Source organism: Oncorhynchus mykiss, chromosome 9 (genome assembly GCF_057628025.1).
Source record: "Oncorhynchus mykiss isolate SJ-2025 chromosome 9, ASM5762802v1, whole genome shotgun sequence".
NCBI classification, from domain to species: Eukaryota; Metazoa; Chordata; class Actinopteri; order Salmoniformes; family Salmonidae; genus Oncorhynchus; species Oncorhynchus mykiss.
Window position 1 is genome coordinate 44,883,324 of NC_143030.1, and position 20,078 is coordinate 44,903,401.

At 42.9% G+C, this 20,078-nt stretch overlaps 3 protein-coding genes across 6 annotated transcripts in view; 2 read left to right on the forward strand and 1 right to left on the reverse strand.

The window, feature by feature from the left end:
- LOC110532055 (guanine nucleotide-binding protein G(s) subunit alpha) overlaps positions 1-2,537 on the forward strand; it is a 34,785-nt gene extending 32,248 nt beyond the window's left edge. For both annotated transcript variants that reach the window (XM_021615654.3, XM_021615655.3), the window contains exon 12: positions 42-2,537. In XM_021615654.3, coding sequence (XP_021471329.1) covers positions 42-188 — 147 coding nt within the window. In that variant the 3' untranslated portion in view covers positions 189-2,537. The remainder of the gene's footprint in view (positions 1-41) is intronic.
- A 3,087-nt stretch (positions 2,538-5,624) lies between these two features.
- On the reverse strand, positions 5,625-10,124 carry LOC110532056 (vesicle-associated membrane protein-associated protein B). Of its 3 annotated transcripts, none has more exons than XM_090184288.1 (7): positions 9,858-10,124; positions 9,245-9,349; positions 8,508-8,660; positions 8,258-8,361; positions 7,865-7,945; positions 7,425-7,601; positions 5,625-7,196 (listed from the first exon to the last, which is right to left on the reverse strand). In XM_090184288.1, the coding sequence occupies exons 4-7, from the start codon at positions 8,357-8,359 to the stop codon at positions 7,032-7,034; spliced, it is 525 nt and encodes a 174-aa protein (XP_090040414.1). In that variant the 5' UTR covers positions 8,360-8,361; positions 8,508-8,660; positions 9,245-9,349; positions 9,858-10,124; the 3' UTR covers positions 5,625-7,031. The 3 variants fall into 3 exon arrangements, with proteins under 3 accessions (XP_090040414.1, XP_090040415.1, XP_021471331.1); XM_090184289.1 differs by having other exon boundaries at positions 9,069-9,349; positions 9,858-10,121; XM_021615656.3 differs by lacking the exon at positions 9,245-9,349 and having other exon boundaries at positions 9,858-10,121.
- A 131-nt stretch (positions 10,125-10,255) lies between these two features.
- LOC110532057 (charged multivesicular body protein 4c) lies at positions 10,256-18,461 on the forward strand. Its single transcript, XM_021615658.3, has 5 exons — positions 10,256-11,747; positions 16,558-16,735; positions 16,838-16,952; positions 17,067-17,193; positions 17,400-18,461. The coding sequence occupies exons 1-5, from the start codon at positions 11,564-11,566 to the stop codon at positions 17,462-17,464; spliced, it is 669 nt and encodes a 222-aa protein (XP_021471333.1). The 5' UTR covers positions 10,256-11,563; the 3' UTR covers positions 17,465-18,461.
- The last annotated feature ends 1,617 nt before the right edge of the window (positions 18,462-20,078 follow it).

A 20,078-nucleotide genomic window follows, 5' to 3' on the forward strand; every position in this document is an offset into this window, starting at 1 on the left:
TGTCTCATTGTGTTTCACTGTGATTTTTTTTTCTTCTTCAGAGGATCAGCACAGCCAGCGGAGATGGCAGGCACTATTGTTACCCCCATTTTACCTGCGCCGTCGACACGGAAAACATCCGCCGGGTCTTCAACGACTGTCGGGACATCATTCAGCGGATGCACCTTCGGCAGTACGAGCTCTTGTGATGGGAGGGGACTGCAACACAGACTCGGAACCCCGACCTCCGGTCCCTCCCTGACCCCCACTCCCGATTCCCTGAAACCCACCCCTGTCGCCCTGACTCTGTGTGCTCTTGGGGACTCCTGAAGTCAAACTAGACATGAGAGCTACAGCGCAACATGGAAATTGCTATTGAAATACTGCAAAACACAGAATACATCCAAGCCAGATCAGCTGAACTCCACAGCATTTTAGCACTGTGCTCAAGACTTGAACCCATTTCACCACACACACACACACGGGCGCGAGTACGCACACTGACATGGCACCGGGCTGTCTTTCTTTCACAACCTCCGTTCATATTTTGACACACACACAGACACACTCTTAGGCACACTTAATCTCAGTTTACCCATAACTGCTTGCATACAGAAAAATAACCCCACACGCTTTTACTCGACTGCATGGTCACTGGTCCTGAACTGAGCAAGTCCTGAGTCTTAGCTGCTTGCTGGCTGCAGCCACAGATTGACTGGCTCAGTGTTTTCAATGAATCACAGCCAAGATACCTACCAGGAGCAATTTCAATGACGGACAATGAACCAGAGAAGCATCATGGTGAGCGGGGTTTGGGGGAAGGGAATATTTATGTGAATATGGTGGAGCTTGGACACCATGACACCCACAGGATTGTCACATGACTTTGCCTTGTCGGTACAGCAGCGGAAGGAGAAAGGCCAACGTTCACAGAACTCAACGGAGTGCAAAGCCCATATACAGTACAGTACCATATAAGTTAAGAGAAGTCTGATCAGCCCCGTTTCTGTCTCCACGATTTGTTTTGTCTGTGTAGACTGTTGTGCCATTGTGCCCTGTGCGCTCTCTCACACACACACTCTCTCTCTCGCCTCTTTCACTCCTCCCTATCCTCTTAACTTCACCACATACCATGCACTGTTACTTTACTGGCAATGCTCTTTGTTATGTTTTTAAAGAAAAAATATCCTGAAATTAAAAAAAGAGGAAGATAACGATAAATGGGACACTAATCTTTACTCATATGGTCACCCCCCCCCCCCCCCCCCCCTCCTTGGTTTCCTCCATTTCCCTTATCCCCACTCTCTCCTACCCTACCCCTCTCCCCCAGCCCTCTCCCCCAGCCCTCTCCCCCAGCCCTCTTCCCCAGCCCTCTTCCCCAGCCCTCTTCCCCAGCCCTCTCCCCCAGCCCTCTCTCCCCCAGCCCTCTCTCCCCCAGCCCTCTCTCCCCCAGAGCCCTCTCTCCCCCAGAGCCCTCTCTCCCCCAGAGCCCTCTCTCCCCCAGAGCCCTCTCTCCCCCAGAGCCCTCTCTCCCCCAGAGCCCTCTCTCCCCCAGAGCCCTCTCTCCCCCAGAGCCCTCTCTCCCCCAGCCCTCTCTCCCCCAGCCCTCTCTCCCCCAGCCCTCTCTCCCCCAGCCCTCTCTCCCCCAGCCCTCTCTCCCCCAGCCCTCTCTCCCCCAGCCCTCTCTCCCCCAGCCCTCTCTCCTACCCCTCTCTCCTACCCCTCTCTCCTACCCCTCTCTCCTACCCTACCCCTCTCTCCTACCCTACCCCTCTCTCCTACCCCTCCCTCCTCCTTCCCAGGCTCTTTGTATCTCTTTAATTTACTGCTGAACTATTATTCTTGTACAGACTGTAAAATGTATTATTTTGTACAACTTTATTGAAAAATGACTAAGAAGATCCCTGTGCCTTGATCATGACTGTACGTGTATAACGAGCTAAAGTGGGTGTTATACTGCGCTGTATGGATTGGCCAGTTGCCCCCCCCCCCCCCTCTCTCTCTCCAGGGAAGGGGAACAACCATTCGTAGCTTTGGATTTTTAATTTCCCTCCCCTATCTCCCCTTTATGATTTAAATGTCTATTTTTGGATCCATATACCAAAAATATATAAATATATGAAATGTCTATGGATTTAAAAAAGTATTTTATTAGTATCAAAGAACCGTGACACATTTTTTTTAGTGTGCCTATTGCTGTAACTTAAATTCTTTTCGTTTAGGTTTTGTTCAGGTTTTGTTTCATTAGCGAACAACATGAAGGGTGAGTTTATTTACCTTTTTTTTTTCTTTTTTTTTTTATAGCTTAAAGGTAAAAGGTAATGACAAATATCCAAATGCAAAACATTTGCTTGTTTCTACATTTATTTTTTTTCTTTTGCTAAAGATAACAAACAATTGTATTGTTTTGGGGTCCTTCCTAGTGTTGCACAACAGACGGACTGTACAGTATTACACTTTCACTTCAGTGCCCTAGTTTTCATTTACTGTGTACATCAAAAATGAGTCTCTACTTTCAGAAGAGGAGCTCTGCGAAATAAAGGTTTTTGGTGCAGACAGCCACAGGCCCGTCCTTACACACAACCACAAGGACAAACCTACACCAGATACACCCGTGACATTTCATTCATCCATCGTTAGCCAGATCTCGTTATGTCCACTGTATTTACTTAGACAGCTCTTTTAACTCCTCGCTGTTACTTCACTGCTTTTCAAAGAGAACATTATACTGCATCTATCACATGCATCACGACTCTATTCAATTCTGTCTTTGTTTCCCATCCAAGGCGATAGAACGGTCATTCCCAGTTTAACCCAGACACTGGCATTCCCCACAAAGCTTCTTTGCACAGTTACAGTTTATGAAAAATATTAACATGGGTCTTTGGGTATTTGCCTAAACATTGTCATGGTGTAGGTCAACATCACAATGGTTGATGAATGTATTTCTCGTCAGGAGTGTAGCTTAGGGAATTACAAGATAATTAACTGCAGTAATTTTATGTAGGTGAGGGGACGTAATGTGTTTCAATTGCATCTATTGACGAGTTAGTCATTAGTTCAAGGTCAAAGGAAGTGTAGAGGAAAGAGGCAGGAGTGCTGCTGGTTAGAGTTTCAGCCCAACATGAATGTCCCTTTTATTTATTTTGACCTTTTATTTAACTAGGCAAGTCTGTTAAGTCAATGATGGCCTAGGAACAGTGGGGTAACTGCCTGTTCAGGGGCAAAATGACAGTTGTACCTTGGGGATTTGAACTTGCAACCTTTCAGTTGCTAGTCCCACGCGCTAACCACTAGGCTAACCTGCCGCACCATATGACCACCGTTCAGTGCCATGCTCCTGAACATGAGAACACTGCCATTGACACAACTGCGCGCAGAAGGTAGGTATCCTATGTAGCACGATGGACAAGTCTTCTCAATGATATTGAGCGAGATTTACAGGGTGGTTGACCCATGAACTACACTGAGTATACCAACCAGTATGAACACTTCCTAATATTGAGTGGATTAAACAAGTGACCTCAATAAGGGATCATAGCTTTCACCTGGGTTAGTCTATGTCATGGAAAAAGGCAATGTTTTGTATACTCGGTGTATACTTTGTTTTTATCTATGTCCTGAATGGTTGACATAGCTTGCAATTCCTGGTGACTGGGTGAGGGCTGGGTTCATGGTCTGTGACAACCATATCAGAATAGCTTATCCTGTCTCGTAGTGTCGGTATTGAACAGAGACCTCCATACTTTGTTTGATATATGATATACTATGTATTCAGACAACTTCACTATTTCCACATGTTACGTTACAGCCTTATTCTAAAATTGATGAGGAAAACATGTACTCAATCTATCTACACACAATACCCCATAATGGCAAAGCGAAAACAGTTTTTTAGACATTTTTGCTAAATTATAAAAAATAAACATATACCTTATTTACATAAGTATTCAGACCCTTTGCTATGAAACTCGAAATTGAGCTCAGGTGCATCCTGTTTCCATTGACCATCCTTGATGTTTCTATAACTTGGAGTCCACCTGTGGAAAATGCAATTGATTGGACAATTTGGAAAGGCACACTATCTATATAAGGTCCCACAGTTGACTGTGCATGTCAAAGCAAAAAAAACAAGCCATGAGGTCGACAGGATTGTGTCAAGGCACAGATCTGGGGAAGGGTACCAAAAAAATGTCTCCAGCATTGACGATCCAAGAACACAGTGGCCTCCATCATTCTTAATTGGAAGAAGTTTGGAACCAACAAGACTCTTCCTAGAGCTGGCCGCCCAGCCAAACTGAGCAATTGGGGGAGAAGGGCCTTGGTCAGGGAGGTGGCCAAGATCCCGATGGTCACTCTGACAGAGCTCCCGAGTTCCTCTGTGGAGATGGTTGTCCTTCTGGAAGGTTCTCCCATCTCTGCAGCACTCCACCAATCAGGCCTTTATGGCAGAGTGACCAGACGGAAGCAACACCTCAGTAAAAGGCACATGACAGCCCGCTTGGAGTTTGCCAAAAGTCAACTAAAGAATTCTGACCATGAGAAACAAGATTTTGGCCTGAATGCTAAGCGTCATGTCTGGAGGAAACCTGGCACCATCCCTACGGTGAAGCATGGTGGTGGCAGCATCATGCTGTGGGGATGTTTTTTCAGAGGCAGGGACTGGGAGACTAGTCAGGATCGAAGGAAAGATGAACGGAGCAAAGTACAGAGAGATCCTTGATGAAAACCTGATTCAGAGCGCTCAGGACCTCAGACTGGGGTGAAGGTTCACCTTCCAACAGGACAATGACCCTAAGCACACAGCTAAGACAACGCAGGAGTGGCTTTGGACAAGTCTCTGAATGTCCTTGAGTGTTCCAGCCAGAGCCCGGACTTGAACCCGACTAAACATCTCTGGAGAGACCTGAAAATAGCTGTGCAGAGTGGCTCCCCATCCAACCTGACAGAGCTTGAGTAATTGCAGAGAATAATGGGAGAAACTCCCCAAATACAGGTGTGCCAAGCTTGTAGCATCATACCCAAGAAGACTCAAGGCTTTAATTGCTGCTGAAGGTGCTTAAACAAAGTACTGAGTAAAGGGTCTGAATACTTATGTAAATGTGATATTTCAGTTGGTGGTACAGTGACTGAAAGTTTGGGAACCACTGCTCTAGTCTGCCACTTTCCACCACTAGATGGTGACAAATCCATGCATGTCAGAATCTTACAGCCCCATCTCCGTAAGAATAATAATTTAGTTGTTCAAGCAAGCATTTATAGTTGAACGAGATGAAATCTGTCTGAAGGTGGAAGGATTATCAACAAGTTATAGAGGGAGGGTCCAACTTTCAGTAATGCAGGGGCTTTGTGAAACCTTGGTCCTGTAGAATACAGCTGTTAGCAAGTGAATAAGGTATTACTAAAGGATTACATACAATCTTTATAAACCTATAAATCTTTAGATCAACTAAATAGGGCATGCATTAAAGACTGTGTGGACACAGGCATGCCACACACTCGAACACAAAATCTGTCCCAACAATAATGCAAAATACTGACTGGGGCCATTCCAAACTCCCAAAGGCTGCACTTTACACCTCTGCTTGGTTGTCCTTGCACCATGAATAAGACTGAAGCAAATCAACTTTCCACCAAAAAACAAGTTTTGGGTTTATGCATTTAATTCATTATTATGATGCTACACAATCCATTATATTTTGTTTATTTAATGTACATACAAAACTGTATCCAATTATTGTGGTTACATGTGATGGTCTGAAGCGCCAAAGCAGTTTTTAATATAGTGTTCACAGCTCAAATCTCCATCCAGCCATCCACAATCCAAGCCCCCCAAGCTACAAAAAAAAAGTGATTTTAAATACAAACAGGACGGTTGATTCTTTAGACAGCTAAGACAGTAGAAACCATTCCAAGAGAGAAAACACCCCAACCGATAGCTAGTTCCGAGATGGTCCCTTTTGAGAAGACAGTCATATTTGCTGCTGTGTTTAAGACAGGAAGAAAGAAAACTATTGAGGTCATTTCCATGCTATTTGTAGACACTATATGAGAACTTGATTTGAATACAGTGCGTACAAATATAATTACAAAACAATTATGCCTTACATGATACTCAAAAAAGAAAACTGAAGCAAAGCACAAGAACATAAAGTACTATCAAACTATATACAGCGTCATGAGTCCAAACCCATCGTTATATTTTAGTGTACTGTATGTCAAAAATGGATGTTGCATATTTCTCTTACTCAGCTGCAATCAGATACAGGACTTGGATCATTTCCAGGCTTCACCTAAGGTAAAGCCATTTGCCGTCATCTGGAAAAGCTGCATCACTGTTGTTCTCTCTGAAGATGACAGCCATTTCATACTGACCTTGAGGATATCACTCACATCCCAGGCCTTCGACCAAAAGGACAAGTCGGTCATTCTGTACTTTCACCTCAGTCACTAAACAAGTGTGCATAGAACTAATTCACTGCAGCACGGTGAGACAGTACATCTTCTGTGATATATTGAAAACCAATTACAAGTTTGACTATTGGAAAGGGGTCTCTTTGGGACAAAACGATGGTTAACATTTCATTTTCAGTTACCTCCTAAATCCATTTTCTGTTCAAGGAATAATTTTGGATGACTGAATTTACATAATTACCCATTCTTGCTAAAACTCACAGGGAGCCTCTCGACTCACAAGACAGTGTCCTTCCCTTAAAAAAAAGCAATGAGTAAAACATTCACACAACATCAGAACTGTCACGTTAATCCTGCAGTAGGAAAAGCCTTGGCCTTACCGGAACACATTGCTACTTATAGATCACAACGTTGCCACTTCCCCCACACAATAATTTGTACTGTATCTGTGCGAGTAGGAGTGGAAGGACGGAGAATAGAGTGATTTTAAAAAGGCAAGACGACTCTTGATTACCTTCGCTTTATGTTAAAAAATGTCACTACTCAAATAAACTTGTGATGTTGCATTACGCAACAACAAAAAGTATACATCCCGTTGTTGTTTTGTTCGGTCCTCCGAGCACGCTGCCACTGGCTGTCTACAGGACCAATTTCCCAATGATGACTCCGATGACGAAGAACAGCACGCAGAGCGCCAGAACACGGGTACTTAGGCCCTCCTCCTTCGTCATGGCCTGGGAGGAAGAGGAGTGGGGGGAGGACACCATGGAGGTGACTTTCCTCTTCCGCAGACCATCATCCTCCTTGGTAAAGGGGGAGGAGTCACAGGGCAAATATAGAACAGCTGTTTTTTTGTGGCAATAACAGTGAAACAGCCGTTACTGATCTCAAATCAGTCAATTACCCATCTCAAATAAGAAACGAAAGGTGAGGCCTGTTAAGTAAGTCTGCATTGTTACAGATGGTGCAGATAAATGTATTGTGTGGAACAGATCTGACTGTTGTGGGTCCTAGAGCCATTAGAGACTCACCCTGATCTGTTTGTTCTCTTCCCGTAGCCTCTGGACCTCCATCTGCAGCCTCTTGCACTCCTCCGTGATCTTCTTCACCTCCCCGTCATCCAGGGAGGAGCTGGCCGACTTAGGGAGTGAGGAGAGCTCTGGCTTTACGTGGGCGGAGGACACATTTGTGTTGCTTTCACTGGCATGCTGTGGGGAGGAGTGGAGGAGACAGAACTATGCAGATGAATAACAGAATGGGGATGAGAAAGACAACATACAAAAAAAAAAGGGCAATGGCTGCTTCAGAGATGCAATGGAGATGACAATCATTCAGGAACTGTTTGTGAATGGAATGAAGGTGCTCTGAACGCATCTTACACTAAAATGAAATATATGAGGGAAGGAATATTAAGAAAAATACATGCAGTTGGATGTAGTGATATGACAAGATATAGTGACAGAGTACTTACAATTTTGTCATTCTCTAGCGGCAGCTCAAATGCACATCTCAACTTGGAGTCCATCAGCTCCTCTGGCTTTGCCTCTTTCCACTGTCGGTGGGAAGGATAGAATGAGAGAAAGAATGAGAGAGAGAAAAAGAAGAAGAGGGGAGGGCTGACGGAAAACTGAATCACAAGGCAACACCAAGATGACCACACCCAGCTTGGGACTCTTATGACACTCATAAGACAAGCATATCTTGACAGCACATTTGTCCCACTTGCAACACCTAAAGAAGTAGAGGATTGAGACAGTAAGTACCAGTCCCTCTGAACTAGAACTGCAACTTGAATGGACTTACTGTGATCATCAGATCATAATTAGTGACATTCAGATTAATCACATTCCATTTGGACACTTACCACCCCTTCCATGTCAGTCATGTCATACGGAGCAAGCACGGACTGCACCATGAATTTGTGTTTGCTCTTTTCATTGGGATCATAGTCGAAAGGCTGCAGCATAACTATGAAACAAAGCAGACAGATACATGCCACTGAGCAACCTCTTAGCAACAGCACAACGTGTTACCTTACTTTGACCAGCTCAACATACTTTTAGTTCCTCTATTTGAGATTTGTCAGTTACAATAAATGTGCAATCAACACCAACCAGACACATTGATTGAGGTGCCTGCGTCGATGATGCCACTGTTTGGACGGACACAGTATCGACGGGGCGCGGTCGTCTTGACTTTGAAACAGACATTTCTATCCGTTGGGTTGCCTAGCTTCAGGGTGGCCGTGACAACATCTGTAAATGGACCTTGAAAAGACGGAGAGAGAACAGACAATAGATATCAATGCTAGCTAGTTGACTCATCTTATTATAGCGATCTGATTTTTTTCCCCCAAAAAAGTTGGGGAGGACCATTTTATTGAGATGACCCCACATATTTTTTGTTATCTTTAGACTTGTATCTTTAGTTAATCTATTTTGTTATGACTATTGATATAATTCTCAAAACCAATCATCAATGATAGTCCCTGTTCAATAATTCCATTAGAAGAGGTAAAACGGTCCACCTCCGGATCTTACCATTCTGCTTGGACTCACTGATCCGTGCCTAACAATTGTCAACAGTCACCTTTTTCTACAGCAGTATTTCTCAATCAATTCCTGGGGCTCCCCCTAAGGGGTGCACAATTGTGTTTCAGCCCATCCATAACATACCTGATTCAACTCGAGATTCCTCAAAAAACACGCCGCTTTGAAAGAGCCTTAGACTGGAAGTGACTTTTTCGTAACCGGTTAGGGGAATGTACGCAGCAGGTTAGGCTAATTAACGGAACAAGTTAGGATTACTAAGGTTAAGAAAAGGGTTAGTCTCAGCGAAAATGCGCTCAAACCTGCTACGAAGAGTCACTTCCGGTCCTAGCTGTATCGAAGTGACGTGTTCTTAGGGAATCCCGATTCAATTTATCGAGGCCGAGGGATTGTTGTTGTGTGCTGGGCTGAAACAAAAATGCCCACGTTTAGGGTTAGCCCCAGGAATGGATTGAAAAACACTATTCTCTGTATCCATTCGGGTAGTTTTTTTTATTTTCATGGAAATTTCCCTAGTGTACTGTATATAAAGTATCTAGTTTGCTACCAACGTTAGACATTTTTTCATTAGTAGCTATTGAAATAAGTATTTATTTATGCTGGCAACAGCCGACTCACAAACCAGGGAGATCGTGATTATGATAGTAACTAAATAGCATGCAACTGATATTGATTGAGGAAATGATCCGGGCCTGCTTTCTCGTTACAGGCTAAACTAGAAAATGACAGCTAGGCGTTAGCCTGTTAGCATCGGTAGGTAGAAGACGTCGGTATGCAAATAGGAAATATGAAATATGATACACCGTGTGCAGACCCATCTTTTCACAATGAAGTTAACACTATTGTTAATACATTATCTAGGAACGACGGTCAAATATTTGCAGACCAAACTATCAGGCCCTGCCCTAGTCTTACCTCTAAATTTCAGTTCGTGTGGTGGCTCAAGCTGGAGGACTTGTTCTTGTCTGGCCATGTCACAGACGTTCGTAAGCCTTTCTGACATAAATTACCTGGACTATATGTCGCAGCTGTTTCTATTATGGCTATTGTAAATGTTCCTGAATACGACCTGACTTCGGTAAGGGATAGCTGAGGATAAAAATAAGAAAACTTGGACTGCCAACAACAGCTGAAGCTAAGCTAGCAAGCAGAAAGCAGGAAGGAAGGGCTCCATGTGACGTCATGGGATAGGGCAGGTCTGTGGAATGTCAGCGAAGATCTTTTCTGTGAGTTGTTACATTTTTGCAGGGTCATTTTTAAATGACCTGGACAAATGAAAGAGCAAACCGAACAGCCTCTGCTCTGATATGGCAACTATTTGATAATGTAAAGTCAATTTAATTTAGAACAGGGGTGTCAAACTGATTTAGCCCCAAGGGGCAATAGGAGGGTGCTTCACTTCTGGTAGTGAACGATCCAGCCTACCTACAAAGGAGGAGCTGTGAACGTCTCGTACGACGAGGTGCCCGATGAAGAGCTCAAACACAGGAGGTTGGTGGCACCTTAATTGGGGAGGACATTCTCATGGTAATGGCTGGGAGAGGAGTGATGCCATTCCATTCACTCCGTTCCGGCCATTATTATGAGCCGTCCTCCCCTCAGCAGCCTCCTGTGACTGCTCCAGGGCCCATCTATCAGATACACCATCAGTGCTCAATACACTACTTTTCCGAACTGCCTATCAGAACAACACAAGCGACTTGGAGAGAATCTACTTGTAATGAAAAGCCAGTGGTGGGGAAAAGTACACAATTTTCATACTTGAGTAAAAGAAAAGATTCCTTTAAAAAAAAGTAACCCAGTAAAATACTACTTGAGTAAAAGTTTTAAAGTATTTGGTTTTAAATGTGCTTAAGTATCAAAAGTAAAAGTATACATAATTTAAAATGTCTTATATTAAGCATAACAAGGGGCACAGTTCAACACTCAGACATACTTTACAAATTATGCATTTTTGTTCACCAGATCAGAGGCAGTAGGGATGACCAGGGATGTTCTCTTGATAAGTGCGTGAATTACACACATTTCCCGTCCTGCTAATCATTCAAAATGTAACGAGTCCTTTTGGCTGTCATGGAAAATGAGTAATTAGTACATTATTTTCTTTAGGAATACAGTGGAGTAAACGTTGTCACAAATATAATTAGTAAAGTACAGAGACCCACAAAAAACGACGTAAGTAAAAGTACTTTTAAGTTCTACTTAACTACTTTACACAACTGTGAAAAGCCCAATATAAAATGTATATATTATTATTATTATTATAAGGGCGGCAGGTAGCCTAGAGGTTAAGAGCGTGGGGCCAGTAACCAAGTGGTTGCTCGTTTGAATCCTTGAGCCGACTAGGTGAAAAATCTTGATCAGGGCACTGAAAGTAACTCTACTTACTCCTGTAAATTGCTCTGGATAGGAGCGTCTGTTAATTGACAAAAAAATATTATTACATTTCTTATCCAGCAGGTGGAGCCCCATGGAATACCACCCACTAGGGAATAATATTACGTCATACAGCCTTAACCAGGAAGTAGGAAAAACAATCGGCGAGAAGAGTGACACCATAGACTGTAGTTAGTCTGAAACGTTTTAAAAGGACATTATTTCCATATAGTTTAGATCCCAGAATGTCCGTGTTTGGGAAGCTGTTCGGCGGTGGGGGGAAAGGAGGGAAAGGGCCGAGTCCACAAGATGCGATTCAGAAACTCCGAGACACAGAGCAGATGTTAGCGAAGAAACAGGACTTTCTAGAGAAAAAGATTGACCAGGAACTCATAACTGCAAAGAAAAACGGCACAAAAAACAAACGAGGTGAGTCGCCAACTAACATAACATATACATATTCACGATGGTTGTCTAACTTGGCTAGCTAATGAAGCTAGCTACTTAAAGTTCGCCTGTATGTTAACGTTAGCAACTAGCTGGCTAACTAGTCAAAGCAGCTAACTTTCCGAGCTGCCACGGCTGTCACTGAATGTCAGGTTGCCAGGCTCGCCCTATCTCGTTGCCACAACTGTGTTAGAACAGCTAAATTACATTATCCCCGTGTATAGGTGCGTTCTGTGTTAGTGACTGCTATCAAAACTCTGGCTACACCATCAACAAGTCAGGGGATTTTGTGTGAGTCATGAATTTGCCTGTTTGTCAAGAGAAGGGAAGGGGCCACCCTTCCATTGACACAGTATCTACTTAAAAATGTATTACATTTGTAAAGCGCTTTTCATTATACAGAATAATCTCAAAGTGCATACAATTTCAATACAAACAAAAATAAAAAAAATAGAAACGTTGCAGTTAAAATTGAGACACTAGACACGTAGGGACAAAGTTACTGCTTATTAATTTATTTTTTCACCTTTATTTTATGACTAAACAAAGTTACACGGCCTGTAGTGATTTTTATTTAACCTTTATTTAACCAGATAGGCCAGGTGAGAACAAGTTCTCATTTACAACTGCGACCTGGCCAAGATAAAGCAAAGCAGTGCGACACAAACAACAACAGAGTTACACATGGAATAAACAAGCGTACAGTCAATAACACAATAGAAAAATCTATATACAGTGTGTGCAAATGGAGTAAGGAGGTAAGGCAATAAATAGGCCATAGTAGGGAGGTAATTACAATTTAGCAAATTAACACTGGAGTGATAGATATGCAAGTAGAAATACTTGTGTGCAAAAGAGCAAAAAAAAGTAAATAAAAACAATATGGGGATGAGGTAGGTAGTTGGGTGGGCTATTTACAGATGGGCTGTGTACAGCGATCGGTAAGCTGCTCAGACTGTTGATGCTTAAAGTTAGTGAGGGAGATATGTCTCCAACTTCAGCAATTTTTGTAATTCGTTCCAGTCATTGGCAGCAGAGAACTGTAAGGAAAGGTGGCCAAATGAGGTGTTGGCTTTGGGGATGACGAGTGAGATATACCTGCTGGAGAGCGTGCTACGGGTGGGTGTTGCTATGGTGACCAGTGAACTGAGATAAGACGGAGCTTTACCTAGCAAAGACTTATAGATGACCTGGAGCCAGTGGGTTTGGTGACGGATATGTAGCGAGGGCCAGCCGACAAGAGCATACAGGTCGCAGTGGTGGGTGGTATATGGGGCTTTGGTGACAAAACGGATGGCACTGTGATAGACTGCATCCAGTTTGCTGAGTAGAGTGTAGGAGGCTATTTTGTAAATGACATCGCTGAAGTCGAGGATTGGTAGGATAGTCAGTTTTACGAGGGTATGTTTGGCAGTGTGAGTGAAGGAGGCTTTGTTGCGAAATAGGAAGCTGATTCTATATTTAAGTTGCTTAATGAGTTGCTTAATATGAGTCTGGAAGGAGAGTTTACAGTCTAGCCAGACACCTAGGTATTTGTAGTTGTCCACATATTCTGTCAGAACCGCCTAGAGTAGTGATGCTAGTCGGGCGGGCGGGCGGGTGCGGGCAGCGATCGGTTGAAGAGCATGCATTTAGTTTTACTAGCATTTAAGAGCAGTTGGAGGCCACGGAAGGAGTGTTGTATGGCATTGAAGCTCGTTTGGAGGTTTGTTAACACAGTGTGCAAAGAAGGGCCAGATGTATACAGAATGATGTCGTCTGCGTAGAGGTGGATCAAGGAATCACCCGCAGCAAGAGCAATGTGTGTGTGTGATATATATATATATATATATAAATTACATTAAATAAATATTACTCACACACAGAGAAAAGTCGGCCCGAGAATTGAACCCTGTGGTACCCCCCATAGAGACTGCCAGAGGTCCGGACAACAGGCCCTCTGATTTGACACACTGAACTCTAACTGAGAAGTAGTTGATGAACCAGGCGAGGCAGTCATTTGAGAAACCAAGGCTGTTGACTCTGCCAATAAGAAAATGGTGATTGATAGAGTCGAAAGCCTTGGCCAGGTCGATGAAGACGGCTGCACAGTACTGTCTTTTATCGATGGCGGTTATGATATCGTTTAGTACCTTGAGCGTGGCTGAGGTGCACCCGTGACCAGCTCGGAAACCGGATTGCACAGCGGAGAAGGTACGGTGGGATTCTAAATGGTCAGTGATCTGTTTGTTAACTTGGCTAACTTTAGAAAGGCAGGGCAGGATGGATATAGGTCTGTAACAGTTTGGGTCTAGTGTCACCCCCTTTGAAGAGGGGGATGACCGTGGCAGCTTTCCAATCTTTAGAAATCTTGGACAATACGAAAGAGGTTGAACAGGCTAGTAATAGGGGTTGCAACAATGGCAGGGGATAATTTTAGAAAGAGGGTCCAGATTGTCTAGCCCAGCTGATTTGTACAGGTCCAGGTTTTGCAGTTCTTTCAGAACATTAGCTATTTGGGTGAAGAAGAAGCTGGGGCGGCTTGGTCAAGTAGCTGCGGGGGGTGCGGAGCTGTTGGCCGGGGTTGCGGTAGCCAGGAGTAGAGCATGGCCAGCTGTAGAGAAATGCTTCTTGAAATTCTCGTTTGTCGTGGATTTATCGGTAAGTGTTACCTAACCTCTGCAGTGGGCAGCTGGGAGGAGGTGCTTTTATTCTCCATGGATTTAAGTGTCCCAAAACATTTGAGTTAGAGCTACAGGATGCACATTTCTGTTTGAAAAAGCTAGCCTTTGCTTTCCTAACTGACTGTGTATTGGTTCCTGACTTCACTGAAAAGTTGCATATCGCGGGGACTATTCGATGCTAGTTTAGTACGCCACAGGATGTTTTTGTGCTGGTCAAGGGCAGTCAGGTCTGGAGTGAACCAAGGGCTGTATCTGTTCTTAGTTCTACATTTTTTGAAAGGGGCATGCTTATTTAAGATGGTGAGGAACTCACTTTTAAAGAACAACCAGGCATCCCCTACTGATGGGATGACCTCAATATCCTTCCAGGATAGTAACCTAATACTGAGTGCCAACAGAGAGGCTCCAAGTGACTCCTGTCATTGGTTGCGTTCCCCTGTTCAGACGTTGCATGCCTTAACCAGTGGTTGCGTGTGACGTCATTGAGTGTGTTATCGACTGGCAGAGTGCCCTAATATTGGATGGGGTTAACTGATACATAAAATACCTATCCAGGTGTTGTAACATCTGGCAGGCGTCAGCAACGCCTGAGCAGAGGAATACGCCCAAGTATTGAGTAGTGTTCATGACAGGCTAGCGTAGCCAATAACGGACTAAAGGAGCCTGATGTTAGTCCTTATAGTCCAAGGACCTTACATGTTCTGTTTCGAGGCGAATTTAACAGGTTTTAACACCGTTGCGATTTACAGTATTTTTTAAAATCGTTTCCAAAACCGTACCGCAAGCGATGCGTTTTAACGTTCTCCCGGCCAGAATATACTATCTTTAATAGGCGCTAAATGCAGTTAGCGTCTATGAATGACTTAAACATAGATATGACATAATATAATGGTCAAATATATAAATGCAACATATAGCAATTTCAAAGATGTTATCTGTGTTACAGTTCATAAGGAAATCAGTCAAAATAAATAAGAGGCACTAATCTATGGATTTCACGTGACTCTATGCAGCTGTTGGTCACATACCATAAAAAGAAGTAGGTGCATGGATCAGAGAACCAGTCAGTATCTGGTGTGTGACCACCATTTGCCTCATGTAGCGAGACATCTCCTTTGCATAGAGTTGATCAGGCTGTTGATTGTCGCCTGTTGAATGTTGTTCCACTCGTTTTCAAAGGCTGTGCGAAGTTGCTGGATACTGGTGGGAACTTAAACACGCTGTCATACACATCGACCCAGAGCATCCCAAACGTGCTCAATGGGTGACATGTCTGCTGAGTATGCAGGCCATGGAAGAACTGGGACATTTTCAACTTCCAAGAATTTTGTATAGATCCTTGTGACATGGGGGCATGCATTATCATGCTGGAACATGAGGTGATGGCGGTGGATGAATGGCGCGACAGTGGGCCTCAGAATCTTGTCACAGTATCTCTGTGCATTAAATTTCCATTGTATTTGTTGTACGTAGCTTAAGCCTGCCCATACATAACCCCACCGCGGGGCACTCTGTTCACAACATTGACATCATCAAACCGCTTGCCGACACACCATACACGTGGTGTGCGGTTGTGAGGCCGGTTGAATGTGGTCTGCGGTTGTGAGGCCGGTTGAATGTAGAAGATGGCTTATGGTAGAGAAATTAACATTTAAATTCTCTGGCAACAGCTCTGGTGGACATTCCTGTGGTCAGCATGCCAATTGCACACTCCCTCGCACACTTGAGACATCTGTGTCATTGTTGTGACAAAACTGCACATTTTAGTGGCATTTTTCCCCCAACACAAGGTGCACCTGTGTGAGGATCATGCTGTTTAATTAGCTTCTTTATATGCCATACCTGTCAGGTGGATGGATTATCTTGTCAAATGAGATATGCTCACTAAGAGGGATGTAAACAAATTTGTGCACAACATTTGAGAGAGAGCTGTTTTTGCATTTTGAACATTTCTGGGGATCTTTTATTTCAGCTCATAGAACATGGGACCAACACTTTAATATTTTTGTTCAGTGTAGTCAGAGGTTATGTATTTACTCACATGATAGTCCTGGGGATTCAGAAACGCTGTCCATGGTTCCGGGAATCGAACCCACTAATCACTTAAATTCCCCTTTCACTACGCACAGCGGCCCTGCAGGCCTTGAAAAGGAAGAAGCGGTACGAGAACCAGCTTACCCAGATCGATGGCACATTGTCCACCATCGAGTTCCAGAGGGAGGCGCTGGAAAATGCTAATACCAATACTGAAGTGCTCAAAAACATGGGCTTTGCCGCCAAGGCAATGAAGGCTGCCCATGAAAACATGTAAGCAAGGGCACACTACTTGTTTATTAGCTTTGGTCAGGTGCAGTCATACAGCTCTTGTATTTATTCAAATCTCTCTGTTCCCCTGTCCGGTTGTGTTAGGGACATAGACAAAGTAGATGACTTGATGCAAGACATCACTGAGCAGCAGGAGCTGGCGCAAGAAATCTCAGATGCCATCTCAAAACCTGTAGGCTTTGGAGAGGAGTTTGATGAGGTAGGTGACAATGTTCGTTGCACATTGTTCTTTGTTTGTCTTATCAGTGCTGTTAGTTCAATAGTTGACCAGATATCACAGAGACTGGGATGTTCTTATCGTCTTGCACCATAGGATGAACTCCTGGCAGAGTTGGATGAGCTGGAACAAGAGGAATTGGACAAAAACTTGCTGGAGATCGGCGGGACAGAAGATGCCCATCTACCCAATGTGCCTTCTACTTCATTACCCTCCAGACCAGGTGAGTCTTTTGGAATATACAATAATATGCAATAAAACAAGCAAATCCTCCATGGGAACATTGTATGCCACGGTTACTGTCCCAACAGAACATGAAATAACTAATTGATCTATTGTAATTTACCACTTTATTGCTATCAAACATTTATTTACCACATTTACTCAAGTAATTCACTATCTGCATATGTTTTTTTTTTTTAAATTTAGCCAAGGAGGATGAAGACGAGGATGAAATGGATAACTTACAGCGCTGGGCGATGGAGGCCATATAGTTGCATTACTGACACCACCTGCTGTAGAGGGAAAGAAAGGACTTATTGAAATTGGTTGTTTTGTGTCCGAGGAGAACCAACCACTTAAAACTATCACTACAAAGGCCAATGCTGTAGGTTCTGTTTCCCGCCCAAAACTAGAGAAAGGGTACCATGGCCTTGCATGAAAAGATGAAGTAAAAAAAAAACTGTATAAAAGCTATAAACAGGATGTTTGAATCAAAATTCTCAATAAGTTTAGCATAATCAACACCCGCTCTTGCATTTGGGCAGTTATTGTAATATCACTTAACTGTTCTGTTGCCTTTGTCTGTGGGATGTTATGAACATCACTGACAAATTTACATTTTAATACATGGGAGTTGCAATGTCTATTTTTCCGACTTAAACATATTTATCGTGTGGCGTAGTGGGTGTGGTCTAGATGTTTTTATTAGTACTTACTGTTTGTTTAATTTCTACCAAAATAGGAAGAAATATGAGCATGCGCTCATGGTAACGTTTAGAATGGTCTATTTTCAGGATTGTTATTCTGAAACTTTTGTTTTACATTTTGACTATTCCAACTCCAAAGCATCCTCACCATGTGACACTTGTGATTTGAAGGAAATATCTAAATCGTTTATATTGTTGCTGGCACAGGTTTTCTTCATGTGCTAAGCATGCAATGAGGCAAATCTTAATACACCACACAGCTTTAGAGAAAGAAACTCCATCCTGTTCTGTTGTCTCTTTTCTGAAAAAGTTTATTTTATGTTGAAAAAGTCTACATATTAACTGCAGCAAAAAATAAGATAATGCTTTGTAATGAATAGATTAGAAGGTAGATATAGTATCAACATTTTGGATTTGAGGATTAGTTAATTTTTTAAGCAATGTATTAAAACAAAAATACATAGGAAAAAGACAACAAGGATAAGCATGTTTGCATTCCTATGGTTTATTTATCCAGATGAGAACATTATCTGGAAAATCATTAAAGTTTTGGATTATTTTATTGTGGGTGAGGTTTTTCTTGCTTAGGAATCAGTGAATTCAAAGTAGAAAATCATTTTTTTTTATTACTTTGAAATCATTAAGGTGTTTTAGTTTAATGTATTACAATGTGTCTGATGTTGCTGTAATTTCAGGTAGGGAATTCTTGAGTCCAATCATATTTGATTTATCACATGCTTTGCAAACAACAGGTGTAGTCTGAAATGCTTATGGGCCTTTCACAACAATGCAGATTTTTAACATAGAAAAATAATAGAAAGGAATAAATACACAATGAGTAACGACGTCTTGGCTATATACACAGTGAACCAGTACCGAGTCGACATGCAGGGGTACGAGGTTATTGTGGTAGAAATGTACAGTGCATTCGGAAAGTATTCAGACCCCTTGACTTTTTCCACATTTTATGTTACAGCTTTATAATTTATGAAACAAATCTCCGTCTACACACAATACCCCATAATGAAATGGTGAAAGCAGGTATTTAGAATTGTTTTCCAAAAGTATTTTAAAAAACAATACCTTACTTACATAAGAATTTATGAGACTCGAAATTGAGCTCCGGTGCATCCTGTTTCCATTGATCATCCTTGAGATGTTTCTACATCTTGATTAGAGTCCTCCTGTAGTAAATTCAATTGATTGGACATGAAAGGCACACACCTCTCTATATAAAAAGGTCCCACAGTTGACAGTGCATGTCAGAGCAAAAACTAAGCCATGAGGTTGAAGGAATTGTCCGTAGAGCTCTGAGACTGGATTTTCTGGTCTGATGAAACCAAGATTGAACTCCTTAGCCTGAATGCCAAGAGTCACGTCTAGAGGGAACCTGGAACCATCCCTACGGTGAAGCGTGGTGGTGGCAGCATCATGCTGTGGAGATGTTTTTCAGCGGCAGGGACTGGGAGACTAGTCAGGATCGAGGGAAATATGAATGGAGCAAAGTACAGAGAGATCCTTGATGAAAACCTGCTCCAGAGTGCTCAGGACCTCAGACTGGGACAAAGGTTCACCTTCCAACAGGACAACGCAGGAGTGGCTTCGGGACAAGTCTCTGAATGTCCTTGAGTGGCCCAGCCAGAGCCCGGACTTGAACCCGATCAAACATCTCTGGAGAGACCTGAAAATAGCTGTGCAGCGATGCTCCCCATCCAACCTGACAGAGCTTAAGAGGATCTGCAGAAAAGAATGGGAGAAACTCCCCAAATACAGGTGTGCCAAGCTTGTAACGTCATACCCAAGAAGACTTCAACAAAGTACGGAATACTTACAGTACCAGTCAAAAGTTTGGACGCCTACGTTTAAGGGTTTTTATTTTTACTATTTTCTACATTGTAGAATAATAGAAGACCAACTATAAAATAACACCATATGGAATCATGTAGTAACCAAGTGTTAAACAAATCAAAATAAATTTTATATTTGAGATTCTTCAAAGTAGCCACCCTTTGCCTTGACAGCTTTGCAAACTCTTGGCATTCTCTCAAGCAGGTTCATGAGGTTCCAGGTGTGCCTTGTTAAAAGTTCATTTGTGGAATTTACTTCTTAATGCGTTTGAGACAAATATGTTATGTTGTGACAAGGTAGGGATGGTGTACAGAAGATAACCCTATTTGAA

Excerpts from the sequence above, each read along its gene's own strand:
- LOC110532056 (XM_021615656.3), bottom strand. The coding sequence starts at position 9,945 with ATGTCAGAAAGGCTTACGAACGTCTGTGACATGGCCAGACAAGAACAA. Across the intron at positions 8,661-9,857 it reads ACACGAACTGAAATTTAGAG|GTCCATTTACAGATGTTGTC; the intron begins GTAAGACTAGGG and ends CGTCTTTTCAAG. Across the intron at positions 7,602-7,864 it reads CGCTAGAGAATGACAAAATT|CATGCCAGTGAAAGCAACAC; the intron begins GTAAGTACTCTG and ends TCCTCCCCACAG.
- LOC110532057 (XM_021615658.3), top strand. The coding sequence starts at position 11,564 with ATGTCCGTGTTTGGGAAGCTGTTCGGCGGTGGGGGGAAAGGAGGGAAA. Across the intron at positions 16,736-16,837 it reads AAGGCTGCCCATGAAAACAT|GGACATAGACAAAGTAGATG; the intron begins GTAAGCAAGGGC and ends CGGTTGTGTTAG. Across the intron at positions 16,953-17,066 it reads TTGGAGAGGAGTTTGATGAG|GATGAACTCCTGGCAGAGTT; the intron begins GTAGGTGACAAT and ends CTTGCACCATAG.